Source organism: Trichechus manatus, unplaced genomic scaffold (assembly GCF_000243295.1).
Source record: "Trichechus manatus latirostris isolate Lorelei unplaced genomic scaffold, TriManLat1.0 scaffold00006, whole genome shotgun sequence".
Classification (NCBI taxonomy): domain Eukaryota; kingdom Metazoa; phylum Chordata; class Mammalia; order Sirenia; family Trichechidae; genus Trichechus; species Trichechus manatus.
The window spans coordinates 7,033,747-7,056,658 of record NW_004443942.1 but is presented as its reverse complement, the minus strand read 5'-3'; the positions used below and the strand labels follow the sequence as shown (position 1 = coordinate 7,056,658).

General features: G+C 33.9%; 1 protein-coding gene across 4 annotated transcripts in view; it reads right to left on the bottom strand.

Annotated features, from left to right (window-relative positions):
• Positions 1–1,425: 1,425 nt before the first annotated feature.
• The window catches only part of PDE3B (phosphodiesterase 3B), a 165,066-nt gene continuing 143,579 nt past the window's right edge, over positions 1,426–22,912 (bottom strand). The window contains exons 8-17 of one of the 4 annotated variants that reach the window (XR_002825087.1): positions 21,004–21,155; positions 20,022–20,159; positions 19,276–19,387; positions 17,269–17,382; positions 14,219–14,418; positions 12,570–12,773; positions 10,451–10,612; positions 7,359–7,614; positions 2,916–6,117; positions 1,426–1,925 (exon numbers count right to left, since the gene is read on the bottom strand). Coding sequence is in view for 3 of the 4 variants with exons in the window: in XM_004369669.2 (XP_004369726.1) it covers positions 5,903–6,117; positions 7,359–7,614; positions 10,451–10,612; positions 12,570–12,773; positions 14,219–14,418; positions 17,269–17,382; positions 19,276–19,387; positions 20,022–20,159; positions 21,004–21,155 (1,553 nt within the window). In the remaining variant the exon portion in view is untranslated. The other 3 variants (XM_004369669.2, XM_023737450.1, XM_023737444.1) reach the window with 3 other exon arrangements.

Below are 22,912 nucleotides of genomic sequence, written 5' to 3'. Positions count from 1 at the left end.
ACAGCTGTTTTTTTCTCATTTAGAGTCGTGCCACATCAGCAAATGTAGGTCCTGAAAGCTTTACTCCATCCATGTCATTAAAGTTGACTCTACTTTGAGGAGGAAACTCTTCCCCAGTCGTCTTTTGAGTGTCTTCCAACCTGAGGGGCTGATGTTCCCCTACTATATCAGACAGTGTTCCCCTCCTATTCATAAGGTTTTCACTGGCCAGTTCTTTTAAGAAGTAGATTACCAGGTTGTTCTTCTTAGTCTGTCTTAGTCTGGATACTCCACCCAAACCTGTCCACCATGGGTGACCCTGCCAGTATTTGAAATACCACTGGCATAGCTTCCACCATCATAGCATAACACAGGCCACCACAGTATGACAAACTGACAGATGAGTGGTGGTAGCACATTGTAAGTGCTATATAAATATTGGCTGTTATTACTTGTTTTTGTATCCTATCTGATAGTCACTATGTTTGGGCTGGCAAGTCTAGTCTATTTACATTAATTGTAGATACTGATACATTTAAAACTCGTTCCTACCTTGTTTCATTTTTTTTTCTATTTGTCCTATTATTTTGTGATTCTTATATCTTGCATTTTTATTAATTGATTTTCACTTTCTTTTCTTTTCCCCTCTACCGATTTGGAAGTTATAAACTTAAAAAAAAAAAAAAGTACTCTCAGTAGTTACCTTTGAAATTTAAGTATACTACATAATTTAACAAAACTAAAGTCAATATCTTAACCCCTTTCCTAAACTATATTAGGCCCTCAAAAGACTTTAGTTCTAATTACTCTCTCTTAATTTACATGCTCTTAATTAGAATTTTTCTTTTATGTATTTTTAAGCCCCAGAAAATAACATTTTATCTAATATCATATCTATTCATATAGCTAATAATTATTTAGATTTACCTAGTTGTTTACTAACCTCTTTGCTTACCTTTCTCTCTTCTATCTCAAATTTTTCCTCTTGGATCATTTTCCTTCTTCCTGAAGTATATACTTTAGAATCTCGCTATTCAAAGTGTGCTCAATAATTCAACAGTATCAACACTGTATCACCTGGGAGCTTTTAAGACATACAGAATCTTGGGGCCCACTACAGACCTACTGAATCACAATCTGCATTTTAACCAGATCACCCAATGATTCAAATGCATGTTAAAGCAAAGTTTAGAAGCACTGCTTTCAAAATTCTGTTTGATGAAGTGTGTTGATATTAAACACAGTTTTTACTTTTCTAAAATTATCTTTATTTTACTACTCTCATTTTTGATAGTATGCTGGTTAACTGTAAGTTATTTTTTTCTCATCACTTAGAAGATAATGTTGCAGTGTCTTTTGGCTTTCATTATTAGTAAGGAGAAGTTGGCTGTCAGTCTTAGAGCCATTCCTTCATAGGGATTTTTTATTATCTCTTATTGCTTGCTCTTTTTTTTTTTTTTTTTGCTTGCTCAATTTTATGTCATTCCATTTTTTATTTCTTTAAACATATCATACATGGTTATTTTACTGTTTGATAATGCAGTTTATGAAGTCCTGACTTGGCATCTCTTTGGCTCCTTTCAAGGTTGTTGGCTTAAGAATTCTCAGATTCTGCTCCTTCACCTTGTGATAGGCCCAAGGCTTAAACTCAGATTTCTGTTTAAGCATTGATTAACTTTGAGTTTAGATGTGGTTTAGCACTTACAGCTCGTCTCTGGTTTCTGTTCTTTCGTTATTGGAATTTAACTCAGGGAGATTTCTTTTATTTCTGTAAGCCCAGTAATGTATCCCATCGTTCTGTAGTGGCAAGGTCCTTTATCTAATCTGCTGTAGTGCCAGAAACTTAATTCGATGAGTCTTCCCACTTTTTAATTCATTATAATTCAGCTTTGGTCTTATCATTCCACTGAAACTTCTCTTGCCAATGAAACATGACATCCTTGTTGCTAAAACCGATGGAAACATATTCAGACCTCATATTATTCCATCTTTCAGGCAACATTTGACATTCCTGACTATTCTTCCTTCTTAAAAGACTTCTTACCTTGGCTTCTGTCACATTGTACCCTCCTTTTCCCTCTATCTCTATAGCCACTTGTTCTTAAGACTCCTTTTCCTGGCCTTTAAAGTTTGGTTTTTTCAGAGTTCTAACCTAGAATCTCTTTTCTTATGACTCTTTCAAAAAATACGTGTAATCTGACTCCACCCTATGGTTTTCATTGTTCGCTGTAGACTGTTTACTAACAAATCTATACCTCCAGCACACATCTGTCTTCTGAACTCCACACGCGTACATATTTAAATATAGCTGGATGTCTCAAAAGATCCTCAACCTCAGTTTGCTCCAAACTAAATTATCTTCTTATCCTCCACCACACCAAAACTTTACCCCTACCTCAGTGAATGACCTGTATCAGTGAATGACAATGACAGTTGCCCAAATCAGAGATCTGGGAGTCACCCTCTTTTTTCTTTCTCTTAACACTATGTCTAGTTAATTGCCAGGGCAACTGATTTTGCATCTTCAGTCTCTCTCAATTCTATTCACTTCCCTGTTGATCTATGACATATCCTAGTCTAGACACTAAGATCTCCGTATGTCCAGTCTTGCTCTTCCGTTCAACCTAATATGCTATTTGAAAGATCCTTATAAAATGTGAACCTAATTATGTCACCCTCCCAGATTAAAACTCTTCAGTTGTTTCTCATTTCCTTTCAGATGAAGTTTAAATGACAGCTCATGCTTTACAAGGCCCTTTATTAGCCTGTTTCACTCTACTCTTCCTTTTTCTTGTACTCTATGTTCCAGCCACCCTAATTTTCTTTTGGCTCCTCTCATGTGGGGAAGCTTTCTCTTCTCCTGGCCTCTGTACGTATCATTATTCCCTCTCTACAAGCAGTAATCTCTGTGTTAATTCTAATTTTTCAGTACTCACCTTAAAAGTCACCTTCCTCTGAGAAGCTGCTCATCCCTGGTCCACCCACCACTCCAATCCTCACACACTCTTTAGTCGCTCAGATTAGCCTCTCAACTATAATAAAGGAACCCTTTTTTTATGAAGTCTGTTCTTGTGAGATGATGCAATCTAGAGAGATAGAGGAAATTTCTGATTACTTAAACAATGCCAGAAATCTTGTAAAAATGAGTAGAGAAAGCCAGTAGCACCAGAAAAGTAAGTGATGGGAGTAGCAGGAAAATGCCCTCAAATCATGAAAGAACTTTGAAAAGTATATTTTTTATGGAGAAAAATGTCAGTAGACATATAGATATGTTATAGCACCAAAAGATTATTTCCAAGATCAGTAACTTAAAACAGATTAATGGTGAGAATTATTGTAATAAAATATTACTCTAATTCAGTAGCAATCAAAATAGAATCTATGATATGGTTTATGGCAATTTTTCAAGTAAGATTCCATGTAATAGCACTATGTATATTTAATATACTCTTACATTTATTTCTTACAATTATGAATTAATAAGTTTCAGCAAGGATACTTTTCAGTTTCTTTGGGCCAGCTCTTTTGATATATGTCAGTAATTTAGCAAGTGTTAAATAATTAGCTTTAAAAATTTAATAATTTTAAATTATTTAAAAATTACTTCCTAGTAGTAGTATTTTCAATAAATTGAAAACATGCTTCTTTTGAGAACATATACACTAAAGAATCTCTAATACAAAATTTCAATAAATCTAGCATGGAAGTTTGATTGAGTCTCATGCAGGCATGCACATGTATGAATTTATATATGTACACTTACATGTATTTGGCAGGAGAGGAAGCAATAGAAAAATATGCAGGATGCAAAAATGTACTCTAGAGAAATATAAGCATAGGATATATACATTATAAGTTCAAACTCAATAAATTATCAGTTAAAATTTTATTACTCAGTAATATATGGTGGAATCAGTTTACAAATGATGTGGCAATGTTAGTTAAAAGTGGCAGGAAGGAATGCAACACTTAATGTGTCTAATAAATAAAACTCAGTGATTCATTAAATATTATGATACTGTGTAGGATCAAAAATTCCAACATTTCCATAGATCTTCAGTTGATATTTTTCAGATAAGCCAACTATTCTATGTAGGTAGGAAATTGCCTGCTGAGTCTACTTTAAAGAAGTTACTTTGGAAAATTAATGGTTTCACTATATATAAAAGCTGCAATGGATCCCAAAACGGTATACGCTGATATGGTCTCCATGAACAATAGAAAAAATTAGTCTACCATCTTGCTGTCATTTTGGCAACTCATTATATCAACCATTTTTTACAACTAGAGTACATATCCACACCGTAACAAATTTACAAACATTGTAAATATGGTCCATTTTCTTTGCAATAATCTTAATAATTGTGGTTATCTAATAATGTGCTTTTGTGTGAAATGATTTACTAAAATACTTAGATTTACTGTTTACTTAGTAAAAAGTAAATAAGTAGTCCCACTATTTACTTTATCTCAGAAATCAGACTTGCAGTTGGGCTCTAGAAATATTGAGTAGTCCTGTAGTCATTTCTGTCATACAGTCTTGAGGCAGAAGGAAATTAACAGAAAGGTGAATGTCAGTTTTACAGTAACTAAACACATGGTACCTAAGATATGGATCTAAAGATAGCCATATGTTATTATTTATTCAGTGTACGTGTGCTTTAGAGCTTACTATATCTCTTTTTTTCTTTATCTTTGATAGGCGTAGTTTAATTTGGCTTTGCATTATTGCAAAAGACAGATATCTCCTTTTCCCTTGGCTTAATTAGTCTCGAATTTATCTAAGAAGAGAGAAAATGATGCTCATTTCACAAGAGGTTAACATTAATATTAAGAAAAAAGTTTTTTTTTCTGACAATTCTATACTGTGTTTATTTTAACTAGATGTTTAAAAACACTACTCCTGAGAAAAAGTAAAAAGAACAGTTTTGATTAAAGAATAAAATTCCTTCACTGTTAAACCTAAACAGTTTTAAAATTCTACCATGGAACATAAAGTCAACAAGACTGGAATTCAGACTTTTGATGTCCATGGCAAACCTGAATATATGCTGAGCAGAAATAAAACACACATACTTGATAATACACAACAGTAAAAAGTATCAGAAATTGATGCACCTGGATTTTGTTAAATATAACTAAGGTCACTCAGTCCTTCATGAATAAACCTAGCTAGGAGAAGAGCACTGGATAGCACTGAACAGTATTGCATCAAGCAGAGATCCCACAGAAAGGCAGCGCTGGATTCCTGTTTAGATAGGCACAGACTTTGTTTCAGAACATTCAAAGATGTAAGACACATTTGGAAATACTATGAATCCTGTATTCATGAAAGCAAAAAGTTCTGACCACTTTGAAAACTGGAGTAAGTCACTTGAGTTCTTTTTAGTTACAGCTACCCTTCATGAAAAATAAAAAACCAAAACCAAACCCATTGCTGTTGAGTCGATTCTGACTCACAGCAACCCTAGAGGACAGAACAGAACTGCCCCATAGGGTTTCCAAAGCTGTAATCTTTACAGAAGCAGACTGCCACATCTTTCTCCAGTGGAGCAGCTGGTGGGTTCAAACCACCAACCTTTCAGTTAGCAGCTGAGTGCTTAACCGATGCTCCACCAGGGCATGAAAAATAAGAGCTCACTATGCAGCAAAGCAGCATTATGACAAAGTATTTATATACCAGAGAAGGCATTAAAGGCTCTGTAACACGAGTCAACTCAAGCCAAGATCTAAGAATAATTTTCTAGTTCATGTGGCGAAAGTGCATAGAAGTGGAAAACTGCCTGCACAACAAGGATCCTCTCACAGTATTAAGGCCTGTCCACATAGGAATGAGTCCATTTTTAAGTCTGCACAGTGAAAACTAGGCAGTGACTTCTGACACTGGGCATAGCCCTTGGGGTCTTCTTCAGCATGCCTCCTCTTATTCAAACTGTCGCTCTTCCTCTTCATCTGCTTCTTCAATGACCTGAATATCATCTGCTTGAGGTAAGGAAGAATTGTCCACCTGCAGTTTATTCCCATCAGCTTTACATTTTTCTTCTTCCTCTATGATTTCCTTCCATATCTTATGGTTTTCGGTGAGGTGGTGCATTAGTTGACAAAAGATTCGCCGTCTGCCTTTCCTTCTTTGTGGTTCTGTCAAATTTAAAACATATATTCTAATCATGGCAATATGATTCAATCATCCATTCAACAAATATCTGAGGGCCTATTATATTCCAGGTACTCATCTAACCACTGGGGTTATAGTAGTAAACAATAAGTTAAATATAACCCATGCCCTCGTAGAGCTCACATTCTAGTGGGAAGACCTAGACAAATAAAGAAGTAAAATAAGAGTATGTTAGATGGTGTTAAATATTATGGATAAAAGTAAAACAGAGAAGGGGTTTAGGTAATTCTAAGTGGGAGTAGAGGGGAGGGGAGGATGGTGCTGAAATGTCAAATGATGAATGATAAGAATTCAAAGTTTAAAACTAGCCTTTTTAGGATTTTTAATGCATTAAATTAGACACACTTACCAAAATTTTGGTTAAGTATAAGTAATTTTTAAAAGCCAGTCAACCTTTCCAAGTTAAGATACTCAGATGGTAATGGCATAAATTACTGTTTGCTATGCTAATCTTGGGTACAAAGTGTTTGGATGGGAGGTTCTCTATAGTCCTCAGATCTGTTCTGATTTATAGCATGCTTGGGAAACAAACAAAAAATTAGCTAGATACAATTTAAATCTTACTTTAAAATAAAGCACAAATAACTGATTGTATACACAATTACAAAGGCAATAAATGTTTCTTTTTCATTTTCCATCTGAACTCATTCCTCATATAGAAAAATATGTCCTTACGGTTTGGTAATTCATAATACTACAGAACTTGGTTCTCCCCTTAGAGCCATGGAATATATGTCTCCTCCCCGCCCCGCCACTAATGTTTTGGTCCATTTTCCAAATCTGTGTAAAGAGCACATTAGCAAGATGTTTTGGAAGTTGTGCTCCTCAGCTGCCTGGCAGGGGTGAAGGACTCATGATGTGGAGAGGGTGAGATGAAGGAGGATTAGTACTAGGACCCACCCATCTCACGTATGTTCAGATGTGGTGACAATCTTATGTATAGGTAAGCTGAAGAGTACTGATTCGAGGAGAGTACCTCAGAGATGCTACTTTAAGTGAGATGTAATAAAAATGCTTGTTGTGTGACAGCATTAGCATGGTACCCAATAGTTATTCAAAATGTGACTACTGAATATGAACACTTAGTAACTACTCAAAATATGACTACTGAATCTGCATCTTAGAAACAAAGATCGAAATCCAAATTAAATGGACATTTGCAGTTAATAACACTAAAGAAATCATAGTATCCCTGTATTCTTACTAGAATTTAGAGTGTCTTCCATTTCTTCATCATCTGTATCTAATTCTTCACCATCTTCTTCCTCATCACCACTTTCAATATCATCGTCCTCTTCCGCTTCAATCCACTCGCCAGGTAGTAAACCAGCAGCATCATAGGAGTTACACAGGGGCCCCACTATGTGGGTGATAAAAGATTCTTGGAGTTTTGCTAGTTGAGGAGAGGAACGATCCATGAAGGGACTGATAGGCAGACCAAGATTCGCTTCTTCATCTCCCTGATCATTTTTAAAAGAACAGCAAATTTTTAACTGTTGAAAGCACAACCACTGAGCTTTGCTGTTAAAATTATCTTGAGGTGTTTAAATCAGCATAGTCTACATCAAAGTAATTTTTACAAAGAAGCATCGATGAATCTAATTAGTCTATCCCTTCAACTGTAATAATTTCCCGTTTGAAAAACCCTAAACAAGACTAGTCTCACATTCTTTTCCATCTCAACCTGCAAAATTCTGTAATATAAAATATAAATTCTCTTACTCCTGGGGGAAGATAGTATAATGCAAACATTTTTGTTGTTCTAGCTGTACCTGAAATGTCCAGAGTTGAATTTTGCAAGTGCTTTTCAAATCATCCCTCCTCTTTTTAACAGCAGAACCCTTTAACGTAATGAACATAAATCAGAAGACCCAATATTTAAAACAGACAGAAGTAGAGCTCCTGTGGTTTAAATGAGGATTCTAGTCCCAGAGCCCCAACTGCCTGCCTTCTGATACGCTCTCACTGTGGGCTCTAGGGTTCTGGAGAACACAATTTGAGATCAATTTGAGGTAGTTTCAAAACCTGCTTTTGTCACTTACTGCCTGTGTTGTTGGGCAAGCGCTTTGTTCAATTTCTTCATGTGTAAAATGTGAATAATAATAATCTACCTCATAAGGTTGCTATGAGGGTGAAAAGCAATAGTACATGAAATGTTTAGAACAGTGCTGAGCATTCCCCAAATGGTACTATTAACATTTTAGTTCCTAGTGTCTGAACTGGCTGGGGATGAATACTCCCCACAATGCACTAATTCTGCAGGGAAGCAAGGTCTATCTGTGATGAACCAACATGGTCCTGAGGGAACAACCAGAAACTGTCCCAGTGATTTAAAATCTTCTATGATTTTATCTTTTATAAGGAAGAAAATTGATTATTGTTTTTTCAAAAAATAGTTGAGTTTATCCATAGGACTCTTTGTAATTTCATAGGTATCCCAGGAGTTTGGATTTCCTAAGCCCATGATGCTTAAAGGGCTATAGAAGCATAAAGATATCTATTTGGATAATTTAAAAAAAAAAAAAGTTGGGCAAGGTTAGAATTTTGCATCCATATCTGAAGGAAGTTTACTAGTTCTCATGAGTAATGGCTAGGACTTTCATATACACTAGCACATTTAACTTTCATGACAACTCTGTGTGGTAGGGTGTCAGATGACATTATCCTCCTTTGACAAATGAATAATCAAACTTAGATTAAGCGAAACTGTCTAATATATTGTTTTTAGTGGTAGCTCTGGAATTATAATAGCTACATTTATTGAGCACATATGTGTAGGAACTAGTCTAAGCACTTTACATGTATCAGTTCATTTAATCCTATTTTATCAATGAGGAAACTGAGGCACAGAGAGGTTAAGTAACCTACCCAAGGCCATAGTGTTAGTAAGGAAGAGGGGAGCCATTATTCAAACTAAGGCATGACTTCTAAGTTTGATTGCTATGTATTCTATATATGCTTTTGAAATAATTATAAATTAGGTCCACATGAACTTTTATAATGTGATATTACCGAATTAGTGACTTTTTTATAAGAGAGGATATAATATTACTTTTTTATTACTTCTGTTTGTACAGACAATACAAAGATGGCATTTTCCTTAGCATAAAATTCCTCTTTTGTGAACACAAGGTCTACTGGAGATCTCTGAGGCGGGTTTAAATTATTATTAAGAATGAGGATGGGAATATGAAAACCGCTTATTGCAATCTACAGATTGGCAAATGTTTATAACCATTTATTATACCAAATTCCATATAATTTAGTTCAAATATATCAGAAAATGATATTAATAACCTTGAGAAACTTGTATTTCCATGATTACACAGTATGGTATTTTATAACTTTACATTATTGTATTGGGATGTTTAGCTAAGGTGGATGAAAGATACTACACATTTACTGGTCATTCAATACAATCTGAGAGTGACAAGATATAACAGGTTAGAGACATGGTTATATAGGCTCAATTTACTGACTCTTACTGGAGTAGCAACTCATGATAAAAAAGCCCTATCACAAGGGCCTCACTTGGTAGACATCTTGATCTTTCCTGGTTACTAAGGCCAACAAGGAATGCAATTCCAAAGTCAAGAAGGAGTATTTGATATTTTGGAGTTAACAAAATATTAGGCTTGTGGGGAAATCAGTATACTTTACATTGTAGTGAGCCTTAAAGCTAGAGAAAAAATGGTACGGATAATGCAAAGTGGTAAGATTTTTTAAATGCCAGGATTTTTTTTTAATTTGGGAGAAGAAAAGAGCATGTTTATATCTTGGAATCCTTGAAAACCACTAAACATCTACTCTGTCCCCATTTCCAGCCCTCTAATTTATTTCTTAATTTTTACCAGGACTTCTGTCCAGTTAATGTTTCTACGGCAGTTAGTCTTTCTATATCAGAAATTGAAAATGGGTTGATATTATTTAAATATATTCTGATTCTAAATCACTTAAAAACTACTTCATCTGGAAATAAATTATTCTAGGTTACAGACTCTCAGAGTTGAAAGAGATATGATGTAATCTCTCCTCACCTCTAGACACAACAGTTCATTCAACCCACTCCAGATGGGCAATAAGCTATTTTCTAATTGTTGTTGTTGTTTTAAATTTTTGCAGCAAAGGCAAGCAAAGCTGGGAAATATTAAGAACCTGAGCAAATATAAGACTTACTAACTCCTTTTGGCCAAAGCAGCTCAGATCTCAAGCACTTAATGTAGCTATTCATATCTCAGAGAGTAGTCTTTATGTGGCAGCTCTTAAAAATCTCAACAATCTAATATTTCAACTTACCTGCTCATAAAATTCATTCACAATGCCTTCTGTCCATTTCAAATGCAAGTTCCGAACTTTTGCAGGGCCGTTTATATCTGCTAGTTTCATGCATACCTGGCACACTAAGAGGCGATCATTTTCATTACTCCATTCTATACCATTACTATTTACATCATTGGCCTATTTTGGAAAAAGAATTATTTTAGGTACTGAGGTACAGAAATATTTCACCAAATTATCTTAAGACTGTTTCCTGTCCAAAGTATAGGAAGAAATTTCAGTAAATGCTTCTTTAAATCAGTCCATAATATGGACCACTATCATTCTGATTAAATTTCCCATTTGAAGTGTCACTGTAATTTTGTTTCAGTGGAAGCAGAGCCCTCTAAAAACATGTAACAAACCATGGGTTTCAATATTATGATTACCACAGAAAATCATTTTATATATACATATATATAATATGTAATATGCATATGTATGTATAATATCAATAAATCGTGAGAATTGTAGCTATATAGTTCTACCTCAAAAAAAAAAAAAAACACATAAAAAGCTAATGAGAACTTGACGCTAGCTGTGAAAGATAACCATGATATAGTTGAAAGAACACATGCCTTAGAGGCTGATCTCTCTAGTTTTAAATCTTGACTTAGCCTGATTTAATAATTCACTGTGGAACACTGAAAAAATTACTTAACTTCTTTGAGTCTTACTTTCTTCATGTATAAGATAGGAAAAAGTAATACCAATCTAGTGGTATTGTCATAAGGATTAGTAAGTAAAAAATGTCTAATTCAGAGTAAATAAATTGTAACATTATTTAAATAAATGATAATTATCATTATTATTTAGGCAAATTACTATGCCTTTTAAGAACTCAGATGGCCACTTGTAAAAAATAAAGAGAATAGGTCAGATCAGTGGCTTTTGAACTTTACTATGATGGTTGATTTCTTTACATCTTTTTGTCAGAGGAAGATTTATATGGAATACTAACACAGAAAATAATTAAAAGGAGAGCTCTTTTGGTTGAAACTGGGTAGGACATCTAGAGCCCCACTCAAGTGGCATTTTCTTGAGGGACTACAGAACAGAAGTCTCTTAGGAACACAGATTCAAAACTATTGGGTTAGATATTCTTTCACCGGTAAAAACTTCTATTACTCTGACTTAAACACTTATGAATTTTTATTATTAAAATGAAAATAAAAGTTAATAGAACTATGAAATAACTTTCAAGGAACACTGCTTTCTTGGTGATTTTTTAAAGTATTTTATTAATATCACAACAGCAGTATATATGGGGGTTTCCTTTCCCAGGGTTAATCTAGTACCCCTTCTTTGTTACCAGTTCCTCAACCCTGAAGGTACAGCTTCTTTTAGGTCACTGAAGTCATCAAGAAAACAGCAGCTCCCTGCTGACAAAAGAGGGGAATCTCTCCCTCAGGAATCTAAAGCAGTGGTTCTCAACTTTTTTTCACCCCAAATGTCTGAGGGATAGAACATATTTCCATTAGTACTACTATCATACTAGGACAGTGAATCTAGATTCCCTAGTGAATGTGAGTTCTTTGACGAAAGGGGCTTTTACTTTTCTCTCCTCATTTTCCTTAGCACAATGACTGCACAAGTGGGCAATCCCAGTAGTTTCTGAATGAATGTATTATTCTCACATGGAAGAAGGTAGAGTAATTTTCCTCCCTAACACCAGTCAGTTAAGAATCACTAATATAAAGAAGATTAACAGTTGTGGGGAGGTAGGCATAACTGGCTTCTAGAAACACATCTTTAATTCCACATAATGCCTTACTTGGCACTGTGCACAACTTTCTGAAATTGGCCCATGAAAGCTTTTGCCATAATTCATTAGTTTGTGATTATGTGAAAGAAAATCACAATATAAATCTATGTGTCAGAAAGGAAATATAACAAGAAATAGTATTTTAGGACATGTTACCATAATAGTAAAAAATGTTTTATCTTAAAAAAATAGGCAAATATATTCTTAATATCAGACACAGTGACTTCATGAATAGTATTAATTCTAACTTCACATTAAAAAACACCTTTTATCAGTAACACTAACAGTAATGATTTGTATTTTTAAAATCAGGCATTAATTTGTAGAACAAACCTTGGCATTGAATTCAGCAAGGAAATCAAAATGCTTTTTAAGATCTGTGGCAAGGATTGTTTCAATGACTAAGAAACGAAAGCGCTTGAATTCCACATGATCAAGATTAAGAAGAAAGTTGTACTCTGGGCGAGAAAGGTAGAGATTCCAAGCTGATGCAGCATGATGATTTTCAAGAACAGATCTATCATTGTACAAAACTGCCTAAAGAGGAATAAAGAAAAAGAATTAGCGCAGGGAGTAAAGTAAGGAGACTAGGTAAGAGGCTATATTTTTTCATAGCTAAACTCTGTAATCAATCTCATTTCCATTCCAGCACTCCCCATTGCTTCATCTATTAACAATTCTTAACAATGAGAAGTTAGAAATAACATTTATAGTTTCTCTCAAAGAAATTCTTGCAAAATGGGTAAATATTAACTATATTGAAATATATCAATGTTACCAGTGGAAATCATGAGCTATTAACAGATAAGCTCTCATTGGAGAAAATAAATCACGTAGCCCTTTTAACCTATTCACACACACACACACACACACACACACACACACACAGAGTCACACACACAGTGAATCCTACTCTTGTTCTGGGTAGAGTACTACATTTTTAAAAGTCAGAGAGTATGAAACAGAAATGAGAAAGCAACACAGAAAACGGCTATAGAAGATGAAAGAATCAAAACTGAGGTTTAGACATAGAGTGAAAGTGAAAGAATTCAGATCAATTCAGCAAACAATTACTGAATACCTTCCCTTTTTAAGGCATGAGGCTGGAAACACAAAGATGACATTTCAGGAATCATCAGCCTAAACACCCACAACCGCAATGAATTCTACCTAAAACCATGTTTTTAGTTCCAAGTTCTGATGTTTAAAAACCTATTACAGTATCTGTTTGTTGGGTACTTCCACCTCTTTATGCAAATTGTGACTCTAAAGGAATTTAGCACCTTATCAACTATACTGGATACAAAAATAATACTAGAAGAATTTTCATATACACTAATACATTCAGAGCTAAGAGGTTTAGGGTCTGAGTATTAAGGCATGTCTTAGGGAAAAAAGAGGACAACAACAACAAAAACCTCCTCAACCATTATAGCTTTCAGCCATACATAGGAAGAGTCTTAGATCTAGTCAAAGAGTTTCATAAATTTGATGAAAGGCAAAAATATAGACAGCATGCACCCCAGAATGTCACAAAGCTGTGAGTTACTAGTTTATGATTTATTTTCTAGTTGAAGAAGGTGATGGTTTTCCTGATTCCCTATCACACATCATGCCAATACCATGTGTTATTATCCAGTTGACTACAATGTAAGGTCTTAGAAGGAGTCCCTGGTGGTGCAAATAGTTAATACGTTCAGCTGTTAACCAAAAGGTTGGCAGTTTGAGTCCACCCAGAGGCGCCTGAGAAGAAAGGCCTGGTGATCTACTTCTGAAAAGTCTGCCATTGAAAACCCTATGGAGCACAGTTCTACTATGACACACATGGGGTCACCATGAGTCAGAATCAACACAATGGCAACTGGTTTGGGTTATAGATGAAATAGCCATATGATTCAGTTGAATGATTTACAAAGAGATATACAGCATGATTGTAAAATTTCAGAATTAATGTGTAAACTTTCTGAAAAAGTACTTCCTACCTGAGGGGCATTTGTAGCCACTAGAAATGCATTTGTTCGCCCTGGGTGATCGTAATCATGCATGGCAGCTGCCACGTATAGAGCCATCAATTCCAATGCAGGAATGTTTGAAGACAGGCAGCCATAGCTCTCATCCGGAATAGAGCAGCTCTTTGAAGAAATGTAAGCAATTCGTCCAGGGTTAATTCTCCCATCAGAATCTGAGGAACAATAAATAGCAAAATAAATAGCATTAACACATAACTTCCCCACAATTATGTTAAGGAGGGGGCTGCCCATAGTTAGTATGATTACGAATTTTTTGACCTACATAAGAAATAGACCCTATTTAGAAGCATGCACTTAAAACAGTATTATTATTTTCAGCATAGATGCTAATAGAGAGGAACAGTGTTAAGTATGACCCTTTACAGGGCATGATAGGATTCTCATGCCAGCTTGATGCTGTATTACTCAGGCTAAATACAAAACACAACAAAACAGAACAACGCAAAAAACAAAAAATCGTTATTTTCAAATATTTGTTATTTAAGGGCTAGATATAATGGCCAGGGTATAGGAAGTGACAGGAAAAGATAATAAAATTTGATAAAAACAGTACAGAGTTTTAGGAATTTAATATATTACCAAACTAAGCTTCTTAATATAGATGCTTTTCAAATCTCTCTCAGACAGATTATATTTCATTTGTAACTGCGACTACAACCCTTCTTTCTTTTTCTTCCCTGAATTCCCTTATAACATAATGAATAGGCATGGAAACCTGAGGAATATATCAGTCAATATAACTCTATTTTTATTTTCTCTTTAGAAACAACACCGTATTTCAGTGTGCTTTTGGTGTCTCCCTACCTTATAATTGATTTCTTCCTTTTTTGTATTTCAGTGGCTTTATCTATTTAAATGGTCACTATTTATTATTATTGCTGAAGGGATCTCAAGAAAGTATAAAAAAGAAAAAAGGAATTCTATTTAGAGTAAACAGCAAACAAAACCACAAGATTAGGGGGATACAAAATTCCATTGGTTGTGTTCACCAGTGGAACTTAGGAATAATGACCTTGGTTTGTCACAGTCCAAAATGATTTTTGTATCATAATTTAACTAACTCAATATTTGTCATCCCAAGAATTTTTTTTAACATAATGGCTTTAGTGCACACAAGTGATAATTATAAAGATAACTCATTATCTTCATACTGTTTAAATTATATTTTGAACCTAAACTGAGTTTTAGAATCACCCTACTACAGCTATTTTAAAAATAAATTTTAAAAAATCCATACTTAAACGTATGGATAAGGACATATTTGAACATTCAAATTTCTAATAAGAAGACTTTAGTTATTAATATCAGAGCCAATACGTTCAGTTTTTTTCTATGCTATATGTATTCTGGATTTGCCCTAGAATTTCAAAAATATAAAAAAAATCAAAAGTAGCAAAAGGTATCCTTTTAAAGTCAATAATTAGACTTGTCATAAAAAAAGAAAAAAAACCAAACCCATTGCTGTTGAGTCGATTCTAACTCATAGCAACCCTATAGGACAGAGTAGAACTGCCCCATAGGGTTTCCAAGGAGTGCCTGGTGGATTTGAACTGTTAACCTTTTGGTTAGCAGCCAAACTCTTAACCACTATGCCACCAAGTTTTCCTAGACTTACCATAGTAGGATCGTAATACATTAGTTTGTATATGTTTAGTATTAGTAGTGTGAAAAATTAGTAGTGTGAAATTAGTAGTGTGAAAAAGAATATAGCTAACAAGGACATATTCAATTAAACCTATTTATTTATATAAATATAAAACCATCCAGTTTATTTGCTTTCTTTCAGAACACGGTGATTCTTTTAATTAGCTACTTAATTTAGAGAAGCCCTGGTGGTGCAGTGGTTAACTAAAAGGACCTCAGTAAAAGGCATCCAGATCAGAAAGGGGAAGTAAAACTATCTTCTATTTGCAGACGACATAATCTTGTATATAGAAAATCCCAAGACATCCACTAAAAGTCTATTAGAACTAGTAAATAAATTCATCAAGGTTACAGGGTACAAGACCAATATGCAAAAATCAATTTATTTCTACACATTAGCAATGAGGCCCCTTGATGGCTGAGTGCTGCTGTCCATGCCAACTTTACAGACTGGCTGTTTAGAAAATTCATCATGGGCAAGACAAGAGGTAACATAGTGCCCATGGTCAAGTATTCAAAATCTACCAGAGCCCAATAACAATCTAGCACCTGTTTCACAAAAAAGAGAATACTTATTTGAGGAAGGAGGCTTTGTTTTACCTCAAAACCCTAAGGATTTACACTGTGATTCCCTTGTAAAGATCTTCCAGGGGCTGCCCAGGGGATCACTATCTGCCAAAGATACTTTGAGCACTGCTTGATCTATTGGGACTTATATGGCCAAGTGGAAGAGCAGCTTGAACAACAACCTGAAACTGCTTTATAGACTTTTCTTGCTCTGGATAACACATAAAATTCACTGCCTCATAGTTAATGAACAGTTAGTATGTTTACTCTAACTATGCACTCAGAAAATGGATGGGTCCAGGGAACTAACACTGTGAGAGGAACCCAGGCCAAAAGTCCATTTGTCACCTAAATTCCATCAACTCCTACTCTAGCTAGTGGACCCAAGTGGTGTTTCACTCTCCAGGAATGAATGTTGCAATGTATTTCTGAACACCTTGATGAAGGGGGACACTCCTGAGGGATATAGTTAGGAATAGGTGAGAAGACCTATAATCAACTTGTTTTACCATCCTATTGTTGTTAGCCTTTAGATTCCTTCCTCTACAGTACACTGTACAGAGAAGAAAACATGACAGGTCAGCAGTCTTGGTTATACTCTAGCTCTTAAGATAGGTACCAGATTTCCAAAGTTTTCATGTCATCATTACACATCAAAACTTACATAGCCCTTTACATGTCTCAAAGGTTACTTAACAAAAAACTTAAAAGAACAGCATTAATAAAATAAGACAGCTTCATTTATTATTTCTAATCAAATAATTAAATGAAAGATTTGTGGAAGGAAGTACCTGCTTCATTTCCTGTTCCATGATCATTGTGAATCTGCGGAAAACCAGGAATTGGCCGTGTTGTCAGATACCAAACTGCATGTAGGACATCTGTGGCATGTATACGATTGTGATCTAAAGTCACCAAAATGTTTTATAAAAATGAGCATTCTGTTATATTTCACATAAGACATTTTAAAAGTACAAGAATTTTGTAGTCATACTATATCATCAAAACTAAAATTTTTAACTTAAAATAACTTCTCACAATTCTATTTTGCTTCACTTATTTTATTTTTAAAGTCTCTTGATATGTTAAAATGTTTTATTTTAAAAACTTACACATATACTATAAAAACATAGCAAAAAAGCCAAAGAAAAAGGCAGGGTAACTAGGGCTAATTGAAAAGCATTGGAAAATAGGTTGTTATTTTGTAGTTTTTAAAAATATCATGAAACTAGTTTCTGGATTATAGAGCCCCATATTTGCACCCAAAACAGAAGACGTACACATTCTAGATACTTACACTGTCACCAGAAAAACCCCAAACAATCGAACAAAAAAACCAAGAGGATGAAAAATACCTATTTCTTAGGGTTGCTATAAGGATTAAATGCTATAGTTTGTGAAATCACCCAGTATGGTGTCTGAAACATAGTATGTCATCAATGAAACACCGGTTTATTCAAATACCACTATGTGAAAAGGCCCTGTGGCATAATATAAAGAATATAGACTTTAGAAGTCAGATAGATGCAGAACTGAAATCCAGCTGTGCTATTTCTAGGTTTATGATCTTGGGAAAGATCCTTTTTAGTTTTTATTTCTCACCTATAAAAGGTAGATGATACAACCTTTCCAGCAAAGATTAAATGAGATAACCTACTTGAATCTAATGATTACAGTTATAGCAGATATCCAATAAAAGCTCAACACCTCTTTAATGAGTACCTTCTATTAAGCATTAACAGATGACACAATACTAAGTGTTCAGGCTATACAAATGACATGGTGTCAACCCACTAGGAGTTTGTTATTAATATAACCAACACCTTTTTTGACCATTTACTATGTGTCATGAATTCTGATATGTGCTTTACACAGATTAACTTATATTATCACTTTCCAAGGGGCAGTACTATTGTTATTCCCATTTATGAATTTGGAAGCTGAAGTTGAGAAAAGTTAGCCTAGAGCCTGTTGTGTTAAACAATATACCCTTATTAGCGCTGCCGGTAAAGACCCCTTACCAGCCACCTCTTTCCTTTCACTCTTTCTCTTGAAGTCCATCTTAAAGTATCACTTTATTCCATTCATAAAATTCAACCACTTTCACTTTTTAAAATGCATACTCTGTATGTGGAAATTCTAATAAGTACATCATCTTAAATTATTAAACATCATTATTAATGAGTTATGCCAATTTAAGAATAATTTGCTCTGTGTATGTAATTGATTTCCCAAACAAAGAATGTATCCATATGGGAACTATGGAATGTCTTTACATAAAGAGAAAGCTGTATCTTTTCCTAACATGAAATTCAAATCATATTCTACCATAAAATCAAACAGCCATTAAAAATTATCCCATAAATCAGAACAGAGTTAAAAACAGAAATTCCAAGGTAAATTTAAAACATTTTAAAGTCAAGAATTTTCTGAAACTCTTGGCTTATTTAATATTACCAAATATTTAAAAAGATACTATACTTCGATCAATAATTATTGACATGTAAAGATGTATACTATATAACATTTAAGTGAAAAGAACAGATTATAAGTAGGTATCAATATTATGACCTACTATAATAAATCAATTTATATAAGAAAACAGTCTTGGAGGATATATATACCAAAATGTTAACAACAGTCAGTTAACCAAAGGTAGTGGAATACAAATTTTCTTTTTAAATCTTTAGGTTTCCCAAACATGTAATTAAAAAAGTGTTTAAGGGACTATCTGAAGGGAAAAATAATAATTTCAAAACAAGTATTACTTGAACTTAATAAGATATGTTAATACTTACAAGGAATGTCTCGATAGCCATTTTCTAATGCATGAAAATAGTTCATGAATTGTTGAGTGGGAATTTTAAATATTTCCAATAAGCCAGTGTCTTGAAATAAGGTATACATAACCTAAATATCAATTAAAATAAAGTTCACTTTAAAAATCAGAATTTCTATTTATAGCTGAGTATGTTTTGTGATTTACATTTAGGAATGTCAACCATGTATGTTTCTTTAAGTTAATTCATTAAAAACTCCCTACAATGAATTATTTCCAAAAAAAAATGGAAAAGGGAGACATCATCCTTAAAGCACTTAAAAGCCAAAGAAAGACTGCAACATCATGCCCCAATTTTTAAATTTTCCTCTTTAGTGATTTACTGAATGGCATGTGAATTCTATTTTATTCTAGTCCTAGGTGTTAAAAGAAGTCAGATACATATAATAAATTTTGTCTCTAAAGACTTTGGTGAGATAAACTTATATGCCCTCTACATTATTTATCCTTATGTTCTTGCACTTCATAAGTAAGTATTAGAGGAACTAATGAGAGTGATATTTTGGGAAGGTTAATCTCAAGCTGTTATTCAGAACCCATGAGGGAGAGCTTTGAGTCAAATTTCTAATGAAAATTTTTTTGTGAAAAAATAAATAATTCAATGAACAATGTTGAATTAGTGCCTAAACCAATATAGTACATTTTCCAGATATGCTCTTTTTATTAAAAAAAAAATCATAATTAAAAACGAGATTTTAAACACACCTGACTAAGAATCCTTCCTGATTTCTCTCCCATCTTTTCTACAAGTTCAAAGATTTGAAAATTCCAGTTGCTCATCTTTTCTATTAATGAGTCATGATCTTCTATTAAAATCAAGTCCAGTGATGACTCCTGTTCAATCTGTACATATAGGAAAAATAAACCATTACCTTACCTTTTATAAATAATGTTAAATGCACATCTATATGAGAACACTTAATACTGAACATTAAAAAATACTCTGTGCTGTAGGGTCGCTATGAGTCGGAATCGAGTAGATGGCAATGGGTTTGGTTTTTTTGGTGCTATTTTCTATAATGGTTATTCTCAAATGTACTCATTCATACGTCCTATCTCCCTGTAGAATGTTATCTTCAGACTACTATAAACATGTCTTCTAGGCAACAGAGGACTTACTAATCTATACATTACTTTTATAAATAAAAATGTTGTAATATTTCCAAATCATTCTCATTTTAGAAATTACAGGTATCAAAGGGTTCTAGAAAGAAACTCATATCCTTATAGTGGCATTTATTAGCAGGGTAACTTCCCAAAATGAAGAGATGGGCTTTTTTTTTCCTCCTAAAATGCTTAAATTTTGAACTTTCAGAACAAAAAAAAATTATTAACAATAAGTTAATAATAGATTATTTTCATTGCTTTCAATGACAATGCACATGTTCTCTGTATTTTAAAATACACAATAAAGAAAATATCTAAATAGAAAATAATATACTCACTATATAACTAAATAAAATATGTTCATTTAAAAATGAATGTAGTTTGTTGTTCTTGAATGACGTAAGTTTAATTACTATTTTTAAACCAGGGTTTTCTTTCCTATTTCAGTTATAGTTAGTTTTCAGTAAAAAATTTAAAAAATCATTATATTAATAACCCGTTCATGGCAAAAATAATGAAACTAGTACACACTAGTATTACATTTCACCTTAACATATCGCATTTAAAGTTTATCTCTTACATTTGGTTGTTGTGCATTCTGTGCCTCTTCTATTAGTTGACCATCAACTTCCAGAAATAACTGTTTGCAGTCTCTCCTCTCTGTTTTCTCTTCTTGTTGAGTCTCTGTAAGTTTGAATGATTCTTTCGAGAAAATGGTATTTTTTTCTTTACCTTTCAAAAAAAGAAATATAGTAATAAACAAATAGGAACAAACTTTGCCCCACATGGAAAGTTTCATAAGAGAAATGGTTATTTATAAAAAATATTCATATAAAGTGAACCATATTGGCATTCAATCTAAATTACTTAATGACACTATTAAATGACACTATCATGCTGGATTATTTTGCCCAGATACCTGTGCTCAGGCAACTCAGACATTCCACATATTAGACTCACCTTATATCTAATCATGAATCAAAGAAGTGTGGATATTCTTTATAAAACTGAGAAACAGTAGAAAAAGACCCTATCAATAGGAACTTCCTTATCGTTTTGATGGAAACTATTTCCAACATCTTTGATTTTGGATATGAAAATTTTAAATTCATTTTCACAAATGAATGAGATTATGCCACATCTAGACATTAAGCTGCAATATCATATTTCTCAACCAATGTGATTAACAATATTCTTTCTCCCAAATCACACAGTAAAACAGGAGCGCAGTGGGGAGCTTAACGACATTCATTGATACATTTAAAAAAAAGTTCATATTTATTCTATTTGTAATATCCTAAAAAGGAAATTACTCTAAAACCCATCAACAGTAGAATGAATAAACAAACTGTGGCATACTCACAAAACTGAAGACTACAGAGCAAAGAAAATGAACTACAATCACTTGTAATAATGTGGATGATTCTTAAAAAACACAATGTTGAATGAAGGAAGCCAGACACAAAGGTACATACGCTATGATTCTCTTTATGCAAAGTTCAAAAACAGATCAAAACTGAAACATATGAGTACTGAAAGACAGGAAGATGGTTACTCTTGGAGGATATGACTGCAAGGGAGCAGGAGGGGAGACTCGGGGGTGCTGGTAACATTCTATTTCTTAATCTGGATGCTGATCACACAGGTATGTTAAATGTATGAAAATTCATTAAGCTATAATCTTATGATCTGTGTACTTTACAATATATATGTTTTCTTTTAAGTAAAAAGATTTTTAATAGTACTTATTGGATTTGAGTTTCGGAAGAACTAGGTTCAAATCCTGATTTTTGTCATTAATAATGGCATGTTCTGCCCACTGTAAAATGTCTCCAAATAGCTATTTTGTGTATTTTACCAAACTTTTATACTTGTTCTCAGTGGGAATGTAGGTCTGATACTTTAGTTGGAAGCAGAATTAGATTACCTATTTCTTTATTATTATTATTGTGTTCTTTGCACACTATGCTGGCAAAATTGTTTGTAGGATTAATCTGAGACCCTGCATAATGTGATCTTCCTCCAGATCAATTTCTTCTGCCCGATCCCTGGATGCACTGACAGTCTAGCATCATATTAATTCAAATTCAGAGACTGAGATGAGCCTATAATCCCTGAAAGAGCGTATGATTTCTAATTTTTCTTTCATTTATTTTTTTTCCATACAAAAAGTTTATACATACATTGTTATGTGACTCTACTTGATCTCCCCATACTGTGACAGCACACTCCTCTTTCCACCCCTGATTCCCCATGTCCATTCAACCAGCTCCTAACCCTCTCTGCCTTCACATCTCACCTCTGAACAGAAGCTGCCCATTTAGTCTTTTGTATCTACTTGAGCTAAGAGGCACACTCCTCATGAGTATCACTTTATGTCCCACAGTCCAGTCCAATCCCTGTCTGAAAAGTTGGCCTCGGAAATTGTTTTTAGTTCTGGGCTGATAGAAAATCCAGGGGCCATGCTTTCCAAGGTTCCTCCAGTCTCA